The sequence below is a fragment of the Limulus polyphemus genome, unplaced genomic scaffold, assembly GCF_000517525.1.
Source record: "Limulus polyphemus unplaced genomic scaffold, Limulus_polyphemus-2.1.2 Scaffold2884, whole genome shotgun sequence".
NCBI lineage: Eukaryota > Metazoa > Arthropoda > Merostomata > Xiphosura > Limulidae > Limulus > Limulus polyphemus.
This window is the reverse complement of record NW_013668494.1, coordinates 65,881-81,662: the sequence shown is the minus strand read 5'-3', so window position 1 is coordinate 81,662 and position 15,782 is coordinate 65,881. Positions and strand designations below refer to the sequence as shown.

At 33.1% G+C, this 15,782-nt stretch overlaps 1 protein-coding gene across 1 annotated transcript in view; it reads left to right on the top strand.

Annotated features, from left to right (window-relative positions):
• LOC106468131 (mast/stem cell growth factor receptor kita-like) overlaps nt 1–15,782 on the top strand; it is an 86,501-nt gene that overhangs the window by 69,054 nt on the left and 1,665 nt on the right. Inside the window, exons 14-20 of the mRNA XM_013928543.2 lie at nt 1,617–1,736; nt 2,062–2,221; nt 3,682–3,946; nt 5,961–6,083; nt 6,829–6,899; nt 7,785–7,925; nt 15,595–15,700. Of these exons, the coding sequence (XP_013783997.1) occupies nt 1,617–1,736; nt 2,062–2,221; nt 3,682–3,946; nt 5,961–6,083; nt 6,829–6,899; nt 7,785–7,925; nt 15,595–15,700 (986 nt within the window). The remainder of the gene's footprint in view (nt 1–1,616; nt 1,737–2,061; nt 2,222–3,681; nt 3,947–5,960; nt 6,084–6,828; nt 6,900–7,784; nt 7,926–15,594; nt 15,701–15,782) is intronic.

The window sequence follows — 15,782 nt, the reverse complement described above, 5'->3', positions numbered from 1 at the left end:
CAACAGTTCTGGTCATGTGACTTCTTTGTTCAATACTGTGTATATATATATATATATATATATATATATATCCGTGTCACTGTAAATTACATGTACCAGATGATGACAAAACCTTGTCGAAACGTTGTACATTTGCGGTTATGTTAAACTTGTATTAAAGTTTTTCTTCATTACCCATTCAAGCCGTCTTCAGCCATTATAGGTTTCATATTGCTATAATATTCTGAAGCTGTATGGGCATATAAAGAAAGGTCTGATAATTTGAATTGTTATTATATATGTATTTATCTTTGTCAGAAATTTTATATTAATACTCATTGCAGTTGGAAAGATTAAAGCTTGTGCAACTTAATTAAGTTCTGAATATAAATATATTCCTATTTACATTTGTGTTTATTAGTGCACTTAAATCTTTTCTTTTTTCTTGGATAATTTTTTTTTATGGTTATTGAATATTTTATTTATTTGTTCATATTATCATGTGTCTAAACTCAAAAATACATGAATTACAGTGTTTGAATTACTTTTGATAATGTAAGGAGAAAAACTTCCACCAGTATAAGCTGATACATTCAGTTTCATATATTTTTATTATAGCATTTGATTTATACATGTATAACGTCCCTTCAGTTTTTTGTAAAGGTTTAAGTACAAAAAAATATTTTGAGTTGATGGAAAATTGTTAACTTATATAACTGTACCTGTACACCAAAAAATGTCAAATATTATAAAAACGTTTTTACATTTTTCCCATTTTTACACTGTATTTTGGTGTTTATTAAATACAAAACTTTACATTGGGTGATCTGTGTTGTGCACACCATGGGTATGAAACAATAAATTTCAATGTAAATTGTAAACCTCCAATCTTGTCACTGAGCCACTGGGGTTGCTTTATACTGTATTATGATAATTAATTATTTTAAACTGTAACTAATGGGTATTTTTCTTCAGGGAGTTAAAAATATTCTAATGCATAATTCAGATGCTAATCTGCTATGATTTTTTTTTTCTCTTTCAGATGAAAAGGTTAATCTTGCTTCCTTAATGTTCTGAACTTCTTTCTAAACTAATTACCAGCTACAAATGCTTCCTTAATGTTCTGAACTTGTTTCTAAACTAATTATCAGCTACAAATGCTTCCTTAATGTTCTGGACTTGTTTCTAAACTAATTATCAGCTATAAATGCTTCCTTAATGTTCTGAACTTGTTTCTAAACTAATTACCAGCTAGAAATGCTTCCATATATCAATATCACATGACAGAAATTGTTTCTGTGTTAGAAATAGGGGACATTAAAACTCACTTTATAAGATGGAGAAAAATACCTTTGTTGGTTATAAGATACAACACAACATAATTTTAAGAATTATATGAGGTGAATGAGAAAAATGTTTTAATTGTTATAATACTGAGAAAAAATATTGTATATTCTGTATTATGTTGTCTCATTGCATAAAATGACTGAAAGGAAATAGATATTCATATCAGTATGAAATTCCATTATCATGAATTGCAATGCTTTTCCTTTTTTGATGTAAAATATCATTAAACTACACTTGTACTTCACCGACTTTCAGATAGATCATGATTAATTTATTTCTTGGTTAACCAGAGCATGCGGATCAAGAACAGAAGAAAGCCTTGATGGCAGAATTAAAGATTTTAATTCACTTGGGGCATCATTTGAATATAGTTAATGTGCTGGGTGCTGTTACTCGCAATGCTACTAAAGGTGAGAAACTTTCACATTTATTTTCAACATTTAATCTGTAGTCTTAACACAGTGAACTATTTATGATTTATTTGCCTCTGGTACATATATGTTGTTCAAAACATACAACTCTTGACATTATAGGCTATTTTAGCTCCAGAGTTTGTGTGATGTTTTGTTTTGAAAGACATAGCTCACAGATACATGCATTTTGTTACAAACATATTTGACTTTTGATTTTATTTTTACTCATTGTTTATCTGTTAGAAGCTTTCAGTTATAATGGTGTAATAAATATTTTCTTCCAATATAGTTGTAAATAATAAATTTCACTTTGTTCCATTAGGAGAGCTTATGGTAATAGTAGAGTATTGTTGCTATGGCAACATTCGTCACTATCTCCTTCAAAATCGAGAAAATTTCATAAGTCAACTTAATCCCAAGACTGGAAAGATTGATCCAAATATCTGTACTCTGCCTGGGTCAGATCGAGTGATGAACAAAAAGTAAGCATGAAAAAAAAGTAATTTTTTCTTGGTTCTAAAATAATGAAAAAAGTCCATGGTTAAATTTTTTCTTTTCTTATTAATTTGTTTGTTATTTAATTACAGATATGTCACTTCATATTATTATGTAGAATTATGTCGTTTAGGTGATACAGAAAAAAAAATCTTTATGAAATTATTATTTTGCTTTTAATTTAGAAAAAAAATGCCTACTTCTCTTAAAGCTGTATGATGTAATTTATAAGAATGCATCTAAAGTTTTTTTATTAAGGCTTATTCAAAGTGGCAATACCATATTTATACTGTGAATTTTAGCACTTGTATACATGTAAAATATTAAAATTTTATTTCTAAAATAAAAGCATAATGTCTTGTTTCACATTACTAGTTCTGATGCCCCAGTAGCAAGCTATCAGTAACAAAAAATATTATTGTTATATTATTAGTGTTTTAATGTCAGTGTATCCATAATACATAAAATACTGTAATGCTACATTTTTACTTTTAACAAACCTGACTGCATGTGTCTACATGATTTTTTTTTCATTCTCATTATTTTTATATGAAGCATACTAATTCGAGTTCTTAGGTATTTTGAATATTAGAGCTTATTTTTTTGTACTGTTGTAATTTGCCAGTGTAGCTGTACTTACAAAAGAATTACTACTCTTGCTCTTCAATTCAGAATAATTCAAACCTCAGAACTCTACACTTAGCACTTGTTATGCAATTGAGGAAACAAATATTTATTTTTATTAATAAATTATAATTTATTAATCTATTTTTTTTACAACTATTTGTAAGTTTGGAAGTTGATCATAATATATTATAACATGCCTCATCAACTACAACAATTGAAATATTCTGGTTAAAAATTTAAATATTTTTTGTTGTTGTACACTTATATATTACTGTTTTTTCACAATTAGTCCTAAATGAAAAGGTATCTTAGGTATACCTAATACATATTTGTGTTCCTTTACAAATTATTTAGTTATGCACTTGTGAGGATACACATTTGACTTCTTGTTTTCAAAATATAAAAATATCCTTATACAAAACCCACAGTATAAAAATATTTAAACAAATTATGTGTTTCTCAGATGAGTTATTTATTTTAGTTTTTCTTAAACAGTTTTAATGTAAAAAAGAAAACTGCATTATAAATGTCTGTTATCTGATTACATCAGTTTGGTCTTTTTTCAAAGAAAGAATATGTCATAACTTGAAGTTGTAAGTATCAACATATGTTTATGTGTACATGCACATATATATTCATTTGTAGGTTTTAGTATATTTACTCATATTATAACCAAGCAAGTCCACTACTGAGCAGAAGCATTTGTCATTTGCAGTGTATACTTAAATTAATTTGAAAACTTTATACTGAGATTTTTGTAAAATGTCTGACATTTTTTAAAAGAAAAAAATAATGTTTTTATTGTTTTTATACCACTTAGGGAAGAATCCATAAAATATGTGGAACTCACACATGATCAAACTACAAGATCAACCTCAAACAGTACAGGAAGAGGAGTAAAAGATTCAGAGTCGACTGAGTTCACTGACGTGAGTAGTAGAAGTTCAACTGTTAATTCAGGATATTTTAACAGAGCATCTGTTAAGAAAAAAGATGATACTTCAAATGAGGCTGTGTCAACTTGTGACTTGCTATGTTGGGCTTTTCAAGTTTCTCGAGGAATGGAATACTTGGAGTCCAGAAAGGTCAGAACATATAATTTTTACATGCTGTTTATTTTTTGTGGTATGCAGATAAGATATTTTCCAACTCTTTTACAGTATATATATATATATATCTTTTTTGCTAGAATTCTAAATGACAACTTCATAAATCTGGTTTAATAAATATTCCAATTAAGCTCTTGATATTGCTCTCTGTAGCATGGTATGAATTTATCAAGGTTACTATTTAGTATTTCATGGGATAGTTTTATTCTATCCAACATACTCCTGAAATTGAGATTTTACAATTGTCACATGAAGCAGAGATACTTATATTTTATAAACCAGTTTAATGATTTTATACATAGTAATTTCCAACCTTGAAAGGGGCAAGTCATGCTAGTAAACCCTTGTGAGTGTTCTCATTTCAATAGAGTTAGTTTTCCCTTTTCAATTATTATTATTCTGTTTGTTAATTGTTCATATTTTACAGAATGTTCTTTGATTTTTATATCATTTGTTTACTAGTATTTTAGACTTTACACGCTACTAAATTAAACAACTGTGCTGTTGTTTGCAACACAGAAATATGTATATTTCATTATACAATATATGCAATATAATGAAAAAGATAATCTGTAAATGCTCTACCAAGTGAGCTACAATTAAGAAGTTGTGTCCAAAACAGATACATTTATCCTGCCCATTACATATTCCACCACTAAAACAAGGTTCATCATCTAACCTTCAATGTGACACAGAATTCAAACTCAAAAGCTGAATTCATTGATGTACAACATACAACTGAAAACACAAATGCATGTGAAAGATTAGGTCACAGTTGTAATGATCATCAGCTCAGTGCCAATATAAGGAATCAGGATTTTCCGAAATTTCTCTTCCCCAGGGCTTGAAGTTGGATATCCATGGTTACCAATAAGCTAAGAGGATTTGAGTCCTAAGTGGGAGAATATTAGTAGAAAATATATTAGCTATTGTGCAAAATAAAATATAAAGTATAATATAACTTCCTTGACTTACATGTTTCAGAACACATTTTTATGATGAAAATATAGTTTTATCTTACTTTATTTCTGGAATTAGTCTGTAGGATTCTTACAGCTGACTGAAACTCTAAGTATTCTTAATGATGACTTTCTTTGTTCTGTAAATAATAAGAAACCTTTGACATGAGAATATTATTATTCTTACAGTAAAGCTAAAGAAATGTTTTACTTTTTTATGATTCAACATTCTGGATTTGTATAATTATGAATCAAAGTTAGCACTTATGATTAAGTAATCATTTAATCATGTGTTATGTGATAGAACTCCAACAAAGGCTTGTGATTTTGAATTAATTGGTAGTGCAAATTAAGAATTGAGACTTATTGAGTATATCTACTGTGATAACACATGCGTGCGAATTTAAACTTCATAAAAGTTGTTTTCGTTTTAATAACAGATATTCCATAATTCAGCTGTGCAGATTTCAAAAATAAAATTCATTTTTTTATATCAAGTAAGGATTTTGTAGAAATCAGGAAGAAAAAAACTCTTTCTCTTGTTAAGAAAAATACGGACAAACTGAAGAAAAGGGATGAACAATGATGTCAAACGAATATGCATCCTCATTCATCCTGATTTTCTTTGTGAAATCTATGTCTTTTAGTCTCAAAACTACCTGTTGTTGCCTTTCTTTTTGTATTGCATTATGACGTTTTGTGAAAAATCTGTGGGTGATGGAGAAAAATGGATATCATTTTCAGATTCAGCATACAGGAATTACTGTAGGACATGTAAAAATATCAAGACAATAAACCGTCACAGGCCTGTGTAATTATACTACAGCTTTTTATATATTAATATCATATTAAATCTACACTAATTATCATTAGATAATCCTTCAGCTTGATATAGAAAATAAAAAAGGAAAACGAAGTGTCAGTTTTCAGCTAAACATATTTCCAAATACAAATACAATAGAATATTTACACTTAAGTAGGAGAGTAATTGAAATAATGAAAGTTAATTATTAAAAACACTTTTTTTTTAGCTTATTCATCGAGACTTGGCAGCCAGAAATGTCCTGTTATCAGAAGATAATATTGTGAAGATATGCGATTTTGGCCTTGCAAAAGATTGTTATAAATACTCCAATTATGTCAAGAAAGGAGATGTATGTTTATAGTTTTTCTAATAAAGTTATTAAGTAGAGTTTGAAAATAAGCATTTTATTTAATCAACTTTCAAGGCAGTTATTGTATCAGAAAAAAAGTTTTTCTTTCTGCTTCTAGTTTCATATTGAAGACTTCTTATGCTGGTTCTTTTTCTTTAGTCAAAGGAATAGTTGAATGCACGTATCATTGAACAATATGTTTATAAGAATAAAGTGCATATGAGCTGGTTAAAGTTTGTTAGTTTAGTTGGTGTTTTTGATATATTTGTTACTACTTTACTTTTCTCTAGGAGCCGCTAGTGATTCAGCAGCAAATCTGAATGCTTATAATGCTAAAAATTCGATTTGGGTACTTGGAAGTGATCTGAGCACAGAGAATCCATTGTGTAGCTTTGTACCTAACAAAAACAAAAAACTTTTCTCTTGAATTGTTTAAAAATAACAGTTTGTTACTCATTTCATAATGAGTTAAACTAACATAGATGCTCTAGATCTGCAGAAAAGTTATACACACCATATATTTAAAGTTTGTCATGTTGTATCTTCATATTTGTTGAAGAATAATGTTCTATGTTGTCCTATTCTAATGAAATATAATTTTTATTAAATGTAATATAAATAACAATAACTCTCCAGTTATGTTTTCAATAAATGAAGGAAAAATGAAAAACTTGATTTATGTCTGTTTTGGCTTCTTGATAACTATTTGTTTTCAAACTTCTTCATATGCAATTTTATGCTACAGGGTCCCCTGCCAGTCAAGTGGATGGCCATTGAGTCAATAAGAGATAAAGTCTTTACCATTCAGAGTGATGTGTAAGTTGAGATATTGAGTAATAGGGACACAACTACACAAATTTAGTTTGAAAAAAGTAGTGGAGTCTTTGGTTGAAAATATTTGTGCTTTCTCTCCTGCAGAATATGTACAGATGGAAAGTGAAATAGTAATGTTTATGTATAAAGACTGGAAATAATAGATTTATGTAAATATGGTTTCATATTCTGAGTAAATGTGTAATAATACTATTTGTAAGCAACTAAAGAAAATTCTATAAAAAGAATATTAAACAAGTAAAATAGTAGGTAACTTAATACTGCTCACAACTTTCTATGTGGCTCTGTATTATCCATATCTAGAGCTATATGCAATATCATTATATTGTTTTGTTTAATACAACAAAAACATTAGTATAGTTGAATTTCATAATGAAGAATTTGTTCACCCAAGTCATATTATATTAAATAGAAGTAGACGTTCTCTCATTTATTCAAGTATACTTTAAAATAATGTTGAAATGTGTGACAAACGAGTACAGTTTATTTAAAGATTTTTTTAAAATTTGGCATAATTTTAAGCTTAAAGATGTCAAATACTTTGAATTAGCATTGTTCTGTATATAAGAAATTAAATTTACTAAACATTTCATACAAAACACAATAAAAAACGATTTAAAGTATTTCTTTTCTTGAAAAGATATCCTTTAATGCTTTGTTCAAAACAAGAAAAATAAATTAATACGAAAAACTCACACTACTAAAATGTTCAATACTTTATAAGTTTCTTTTGCTATATAACTATATTTTGCAAAATTGCAAAGATCAGAAAATGATTTAATGCTTAAAAAAGTGAGATATATCTTAAGTAGTTATTTTTCTACAGAAATTAGATCCTAATTCTTGTTTTACACCTGTGTGATATAGTTGGTCCTTTGGAGTTTTGATGTGGGAGTTCTTTACCCTTGGGAGTAATCCATATCCAGGGATTGATGTTGATGAAGAATTCTATAAGAAACTAAAAAATGGGTACAGAATGGAAAAACCAGAACTGTGTCCTGATGATGTGTAAGTACTAATAATAGCTTCTATGCACTTCTAAGAAGTATTCTTAAATGAATAAATGCTCAATCATCACAACGGTGATTTTATAAAGCTAAATATACCATAATTAGATTTTGTGTGAGAAAGAAAACTCTTAATAAAATGTTATGAAGAAAACTGGTTAGAAAAAATATTAATTTTTTAGTGAGTGATTCTGTAATTGGTTAGAAATTGAATATTATCTTTAAAAAATGCAAGGATAGTTAAATATACTTGAGAGTAGAACAACACTTCCCAAACTTTTATTCTTATGTGACCCCATTACATAAATTCTGAAGAGAGCTCATTGGACTAACATTGATTAAACAACTTTAGCCAAAATGATGACAACAATATTCTAGCTTTCAATATTAATTACCAATATAGCACACCAAGGTTGGTTTAATTGGACCAACAGATGATGCTTTTTGTTGGGCATTACATGGTTTGTTCAAAATTGATTCAATGTTGCCATTTGGTAAAATGTTAATAAAACATTTTCCAGTAAATTTTTTTCTATGTGTAAATCTTTTATGCAAAGCTACTGATGTCTACTCTTCACAGACTGAATAGTGGGATTCGACTTTACTTCTTATTAATGCACCCATGATCTCAGAGTGTAGAGAATATTTTATGGTTCACATAGATTCGAATCCAGCTTGTCAGCTCTAAAATTCAGAACTCTACCACAGAGCTAACCTGTGCCCATCATGTGTATACGATGTCAAGTCATCGTGATGTAAAGTTGTTAGATTATCTACTTTTATAGATGACCTGTAATGCCCAGTCAATCTCTTAATTTAGCATACCAAAACTTACGCATACACTATCAGTCTGTAGTTGTGCACGTTCATTAATTTAAAAGCCAACACATGGAAGCCCATAGACAAAGTGATTGAAGTGGTGCATAACAGTGACCTCTACAATAAACTGTCACTGGTTAAAGACATTCTACATTATATTATAGAACAGCTTGGATGTTTAGATTAATGACCTTATTAATTATTGTATTCCAATGTGGTAATTCCCTCTTCTCACAAGATTAGCTATTCTCGTCCAGTGCTGACATCTATATGCAAATGTTTTACTTTTACACATACCACAAGCCTTCTGCTCCCCCTATCACTATACCATCCATCTCCTAATTGAGGCTCTCCACAGAAATCCTGAGTGGGTTTTATGGGAACATCCTCTCCCTTCTTTTCTCCATGTTGGCTCATTTGTTGTCTTCAGCTCTGGCTTTACATACGTGTTTTTTTTGTTGTTTGTTGATTCGACTTTAACTTGCATCCGTTTACCATCATCTTATCTTCAGGATTTACGTATAGGTCCCATTTCTGTGGTGATACATCTTTGACATGATCCCTGAGTCTTTGGAATCACGAGTTGCATCAGTATAACAACTGTCTAAGCTTCCCAACTTTGTTGTCCATTTATCTCAGTCGGAGCCCAATAGTGCACCAGTTATTGTTCCCAGTCCCTCCCCTTCCCAATTCTTACCTGTCCCTTCTTCTTGGGGTGCCTCGTCTCTGCCAATTTTCTTCAAGTTTTATCAGAAGGATTCGTGATCCCATTTTTTCCCCCACCTCCGATGTCTCCTATACCCATTTCCTTCCCTCCACCTCAGGATCCCATGACAAGTCAGCATCTGTCAGAGGCAGTTCAGGTACTACTATCTCATCAGGCCATTGAACCAGTTCTACATCCTTCTCCAGGGTTTTATTCCAGACTCTTTGACGTTCCCAAGAAAACAAGGGGCTGGAGGTCTGTCATTGATTTACCCCATCTCAATTGCTTCGTTCAACTGCCCTGTTTTACCATAGAGTCATTTCTCACCCTGCTGTGGGCTTTTTTTCTGGGTTTATGGATGACCAAGATGGAAATCACCAGTGCTTATCTCCACATCCCTATATTACCATGGTCTTGTCCGTATCTTTGGTTCGTCCATCATGGTGTGCTTTATCAATTTTGCACCCTACCCTTCTGGCTTGCTTCCACCCCTTATATTTTCTGTCGAGTGGTCAGAGCTTTTGCTCACTATCTGCATGCTCAGTATTGTGATTCCACCATTATATGAATGACTGGCTTCTTATGGCTCATTCCAAACTGGAGTTGTCCAGCCATACTCGTTAGCTTCTTCTAATGGCTGATTGGGTGGGCTGGTTAATCAAATTGGAGAAGTTCTTCCTCCAACCTACCCAATATCTCGCCAACTTGGGTGTCTTTTTTTAACACTTATCTCAGTCAGGCCCAAAATTCTCCTCTGTGACTTCATTCTATGGAACTGTTAGTTTGCCACACTTTTTAAGCTCATGAGATTGTATTGCTTTTGGGGATGTGGTCTTCAATGATGTCACTGGTCTCTCTTGGACATACACATATGTGATCCCTTCAGTGGGCTCTTCACGATCAATGGAGCCTTGCTTGGGATCCCTTGTCAGCTCCTGCCACCCTGATGGACAATTTGCATTGATGGTTGGACAAACCCCATACATCAGTGGGCATCCTGCTTCTTCCTTCTCATCTGGATTTACATCTTTTCACAAACACATCCCTTTAGGTCTGGGGTGCATGGGTCAATCACCAGGAGGCTTTGGGTCATTGGTCTGTAGAAATGTCTTTGCATATCAACGTCCTTGAGCTTCTCACTGTCCATTTGGCTTTGAATCACTTCCTTCCTCATAGTCTGGTGATGATTCATTCCAATAATTCTATGGTGGTAGCACATACCAATCCCCGAAGGAGTACCAGGTCGAGATCTGTCTGTTTTCAAATGTTGGATCTACTATATTGTGCCCAAATGCACCACATTCATCTCATTGCTTGTCATGTTCTGGGTGCTTTCAATCTTGTAGTGGATCATTTTTCCTGCTCTGACCAAATATATCTGACAGAGTAATATTTAGATCCCCTCGTTTTCTGGTGGCTTTGCAATTGGTGGAGTTTTTCCCAGGTAGATGCATTTGTCACACACCTTCATCACAGGTTGTCCCTCTTTTGGTCCCTGGTACCTCATCCTCGGGCTCTGGCTATCAATGCCTTCAGGCAGGATTAGTCCCACAAATTAATTTATGTTTACCTTCCTATCCAATTACTTCATTGGGTGATCTCACTCATCCATTCCACTCCATGTCGAGTCCTTCTAATCACTCCTTATAGGCCAGCTCAACTGTGGTTTCCATAGTTACAATAACTGCAACTTTTCCCTCCAGTACCTCTTTCTTTGTCTCACTCCCTTCTTCATCAACCCTTGTCACTGGTTCTACATCCAGCCATTTACATCTTTCGTCTTCATGCCTGGCTTTTATCTGGTCCTTTGTGAGGAGATCAGGTTTCTCCTGTCGAGTAGCTTTCCTTTTAGCTCATTCCATACATCCATCTTTAATGGAGGTGTATCAGTGGAAATGGTATATGTTCCACAATTGGTCTGAGACTCAGGGATTCCCCACTGACAAACCTATGGTGGCTAGAGTGGCAGAGTTTTTCACATTGCATTTTGCCGGGGGGTCTTTGGTCTCCTTGCTCTTGGGTTATCAGGCTGCCTTATCCCATGCCTTTCGTTTTTCCCGATACCATCGAGTTTTTGTTTCCCCTGTCCTTACCATGTCAATACATTTCTCCCAGATTCCGCCCCCCCCCCCCCCAGATAGCCGACTCTTCTTTTCCTGGGATATTAATGTGGTCCTCCATTCCCTCACATTACATCTGTTTGAACCACTTACCTCATGTTCCATGTTTCACCTTTCCCTTAAAATGTATTTCCTTCTCCTCTTAACCTGTGGATGTAAAAGGGCTGATTTGTTTGCTATTGATGTTTTAAGTATGCTTTACCACCATACCTATCTTCTCCTTTATCCAGTTTGTTCCTTCCTACGAAAGATTTTGGTATCTCCTTTTTGCCTATTCCCTTCCATCTGTTTCTCATTTCTACCCTTGTCTGGATCCAGATAGACTTCTATGTCCGGTCCATACTCTTCGTTATTATATTGCCCACATGTCTTCATTCCGTGGTACTCATTCCTGACTCTTTATCCCATGACAGTTTATCTTCCCTCTTCTACCCTCACCAATTGAATTCGACTTTTGATTCAATTGGCTTCTTTCTCCTTATCTTCTACCTTCCGAAATTTGTTCCAGATGTCTTCTAATCAGAGTTGACATGTCACTTTTTCTCTTGCATCTTGTCTTCATCGGCCAATGGAGAAAATCCTACAGATGGGCATGTGGACTACATCTAATACGTTCATCTCTCATTATTTACACCATATTGTGGTTTCTTCATCATCCACCTGTGGCCGTTCTTTAGGCTTCAGTGCGACTTTGACTGGGTAAGTTTATATTGATACTTTTCCTTTCAGGGACCCTTGCTTCATTACTCATTATATGGATCCTGCTCTGTGGTGAGTGGTGGCTGACCAGGTATTCTTCAACTTGAAGTCTGCATTGTACCACCATGTTGACACACTCTTTATCTTCCATGGCTTTGCAATGCTCACTGTTGAGATGGGGTGTTCCACAAGATTGCTAGTAGGTGAATAATCTCACAATGCAAATGTTTCATAAACTTCTCTGTTCCAGACTGCTCCACCCATGGACTGCATGGGTAAAGCAGAAAGGGATAGCTGCCCACCCATGCTATGCCTTGTATTGAATAAATCAGTATGGTCTGCTTTTCAAAATAGGGTTACGTGGTCACCCATTTCACTGTATCAGGTGGGGAAATTCCTCCGGACTCTCCACTGTGTTCTCATCCCCCTTTCTTTTAGTGGAGTATGAGAGCTCTTAGCACTATCCAGTTGCAAACTGCTAGGGTGGTCAACCATGCAGGCATCCTCTTGAATGGGTTCCTAACAAAGATGGCTATAACCATTCAGCACAGAGTAGGATAGTAGTGTTCTGCAGGTGTAGATGATGAAGTATCCTCCAATATGAAATATACACTCACAAAGGAGTGAAACATCAAATTGCAGTTCACCCCTTTGATTGGGAGCTCTCATCCTACTCCTATGTGGATGTACCCATTGGCTTGGTTTTGGATTTAAAATAGAACCAGTCAACATAAGTCCTCACACATGTTTATGGTTGTCTATATTCCTCCCTCAATCATACTCCTTGTGTGTTGTGAGTCACAGTGGAGGCAAGGGGAATTATTCCAGTTCTGTTCTTTTTGCTATCCCTCATTATATCTTATTCCAAGAATGTTATTGCTTTTTGGATAGTTCTGGTCAGTTTCACTGTTGGGGGAGAGTTGATTTATATTATATAAACATCCTTTCAATACTGGATGTCAGGTTCCTGGATCGATAAATCAATGCTGACACATGTGTCATGCTCAGGAGTCGGAGTGGTTCTAGACTCCCCCCCCCCCCTCCTGGTCACTTGAACTTGAAGTGAAAATGGTATGATCCTCATCGTTCCCCCACGTGGATGTCGTTTCCCAGTGGCATGGGTTTTCAATGTAGTTGACTAAATGAGTATGGTCTGTCACATATACTAGCCACTCTACACCTAGGGGCACATCCATTGTTTTACTCACTTATATACTTTGTGGAATTGAGTTACATATATTTTTACATGGCTAGGATCACTATCCTGACACAGTTCTCTCCTACTTGTATGTGCTCCTCTCATTTACTGCCCTTATCTACTACACATTTCATGGATGGGCGAAGAGTATATCTGCTTCAGAAGAGGTGCAGTTCCCCTCATCAGATCTTTGGATCTGATTCTCTCATTTCCAGGTGTATCCATTGGACGCTTTCTGGTGGTATTTCAGTCATTCCCTTTAACCGATCCCGCCACCTAATCAATATGGGGTTGTAGCTAATCTTGTGAGCAGAGGGAAGTACCATATCAGAAGTTATAACTTTCCTATACTGAAAATATGTTTCCAATTGGTATTTCCCACCTTTCCTCCCCATTTTCTACTTTGCTACTTGGATATCTGCCTCACCTGATATAGACTTCAAAATTCAAAGCTATAATAACAAATGTAACAGTAGGGAATTTTGGCAAAACTATAAATTGTAGAAATCTTGGCAGAACTATAATACATTGAAAATATGAGCAAACTGTATCTTGGCAGCTTGGACCAGAGCAGAAAAAGTAAAACCTTGAATATTGTTTATAGTTATGAGATTTTCATACTGGTTATGCCTATCACAACATTACCTTCTGATTTGGTCAAACAAATTGTACCTTTTGTGGTTTTACTTAGGACCAACAATCCTTTCATTTATTGTATGTAATTAATATGAGCCATCCAAAGTTATAAACATGTAACACATATATCAGGTAAATAAAACAGTAAATCACATTAATACACATAATAATTTTGAGGTATAATTCAATTGGAACAATGGTGAAATATTCACTCAAAAATACAATTAATAATTTTACATTGTTGTGAGAAACATTTTGATACTTACCTTCTAAATCACCCAAATAATTATATTCATATTTACAAATATTCTACTTTGTTAATAACATCATCATGTCCTCTTATGCCACATTCCTACCAAATGCTATAGTTATTTTGTAGGAAAATTATAAACATGTGATGTTAAAAGTCAGTTTTCTTCTTGCCATTGTTCACTTTATTACCACTTCCACCATCTTTTGAACAAACTTTCACCTTCTTTGATAAAAAAAACTGTGAAACTTGTGTAAATTTCATGGATTTGTCAGTTACCAAAACCTAAGATCACTATAATACTTATTTGAAATTTCCTTTTTTATTTTCTGAATTGTATCATTTGTTGGTATTACTGGTTTAACTTTTATACATAAAAAAACGGAACTTTAGAACATCCTAGCACAAGTTCATTTAATATTGTATATCAGCTAATGTTCTCCTATATGTCTGTATTTTGGTTCATTGATACTTGTTAAATTTCCTTTGATAATGCATTGTATGTTGATAATCACATACATAATTCATTAACTTTTATTAACTTACAATAAGTAAAAAATGTAATTGTTGTATACTCATATCCCTCATCTAGTTTATTAAATGTCTGAAATCTTGCATTTGCTTACACATGGTAAACACCATAAATAGAACTCACTCATTTTTATAAGGTGATGGTTTTAATAAAATATTATATTTACTACAAGAAATATGTCCATTTAGTTCATCATCAGATTTCAAGTAATTTCTGCTGTTTTCTTGTATATTTCTATACAGTGTGCAATTAAATAATGTACCAGTCACACAAGTATTACATGTTAATGTGTTGAAAAGTAAGATCCTATGTGTCCTTTTGGCACTAAATTTTAATTGTTTCAACACATCCAAGTTACCGTTTACATAATTAAGCAAACCTAAGGTCTATAAAGTTGCTTTGTCAACATGGTTCTCATGCATGACTAATTCTGAAATATCTTTCAACTTTGAGAAATATATTCTGGCAGTAATGTTTAGAAAAAACAGCATAAGTATCCAAAAATAAAGTTTGCTCAATAATGAACCAGATTAGTGTATTTATATTTTATAATATATTCCAAATGTGTTAATAAACAATTGGATTTCACACAAGTTTTTTCCAGCATTGACATCATATGTATATTTATGTTCTAGTACGTTTTCTTGTAGTTGTTGTTGCATATAGTAACACTTTACACTTTATTATAGTTAGAATTGTTTCCATTTTAGGTATAACATAATGCAGGACTGTTGGAAGGAAGAACCTGCAGAGCGTCCAGACTTCACTGCTTTAGTTGATAAACTTGGAAACCTTTTGGAAAGCAGTGTACGAAAGGTATATGTTTTAATATTGTAATTTTATTACCCCTATCATAATGATATTCGTTTTACTGTAACACCAGTAACCTCAGCTTTCT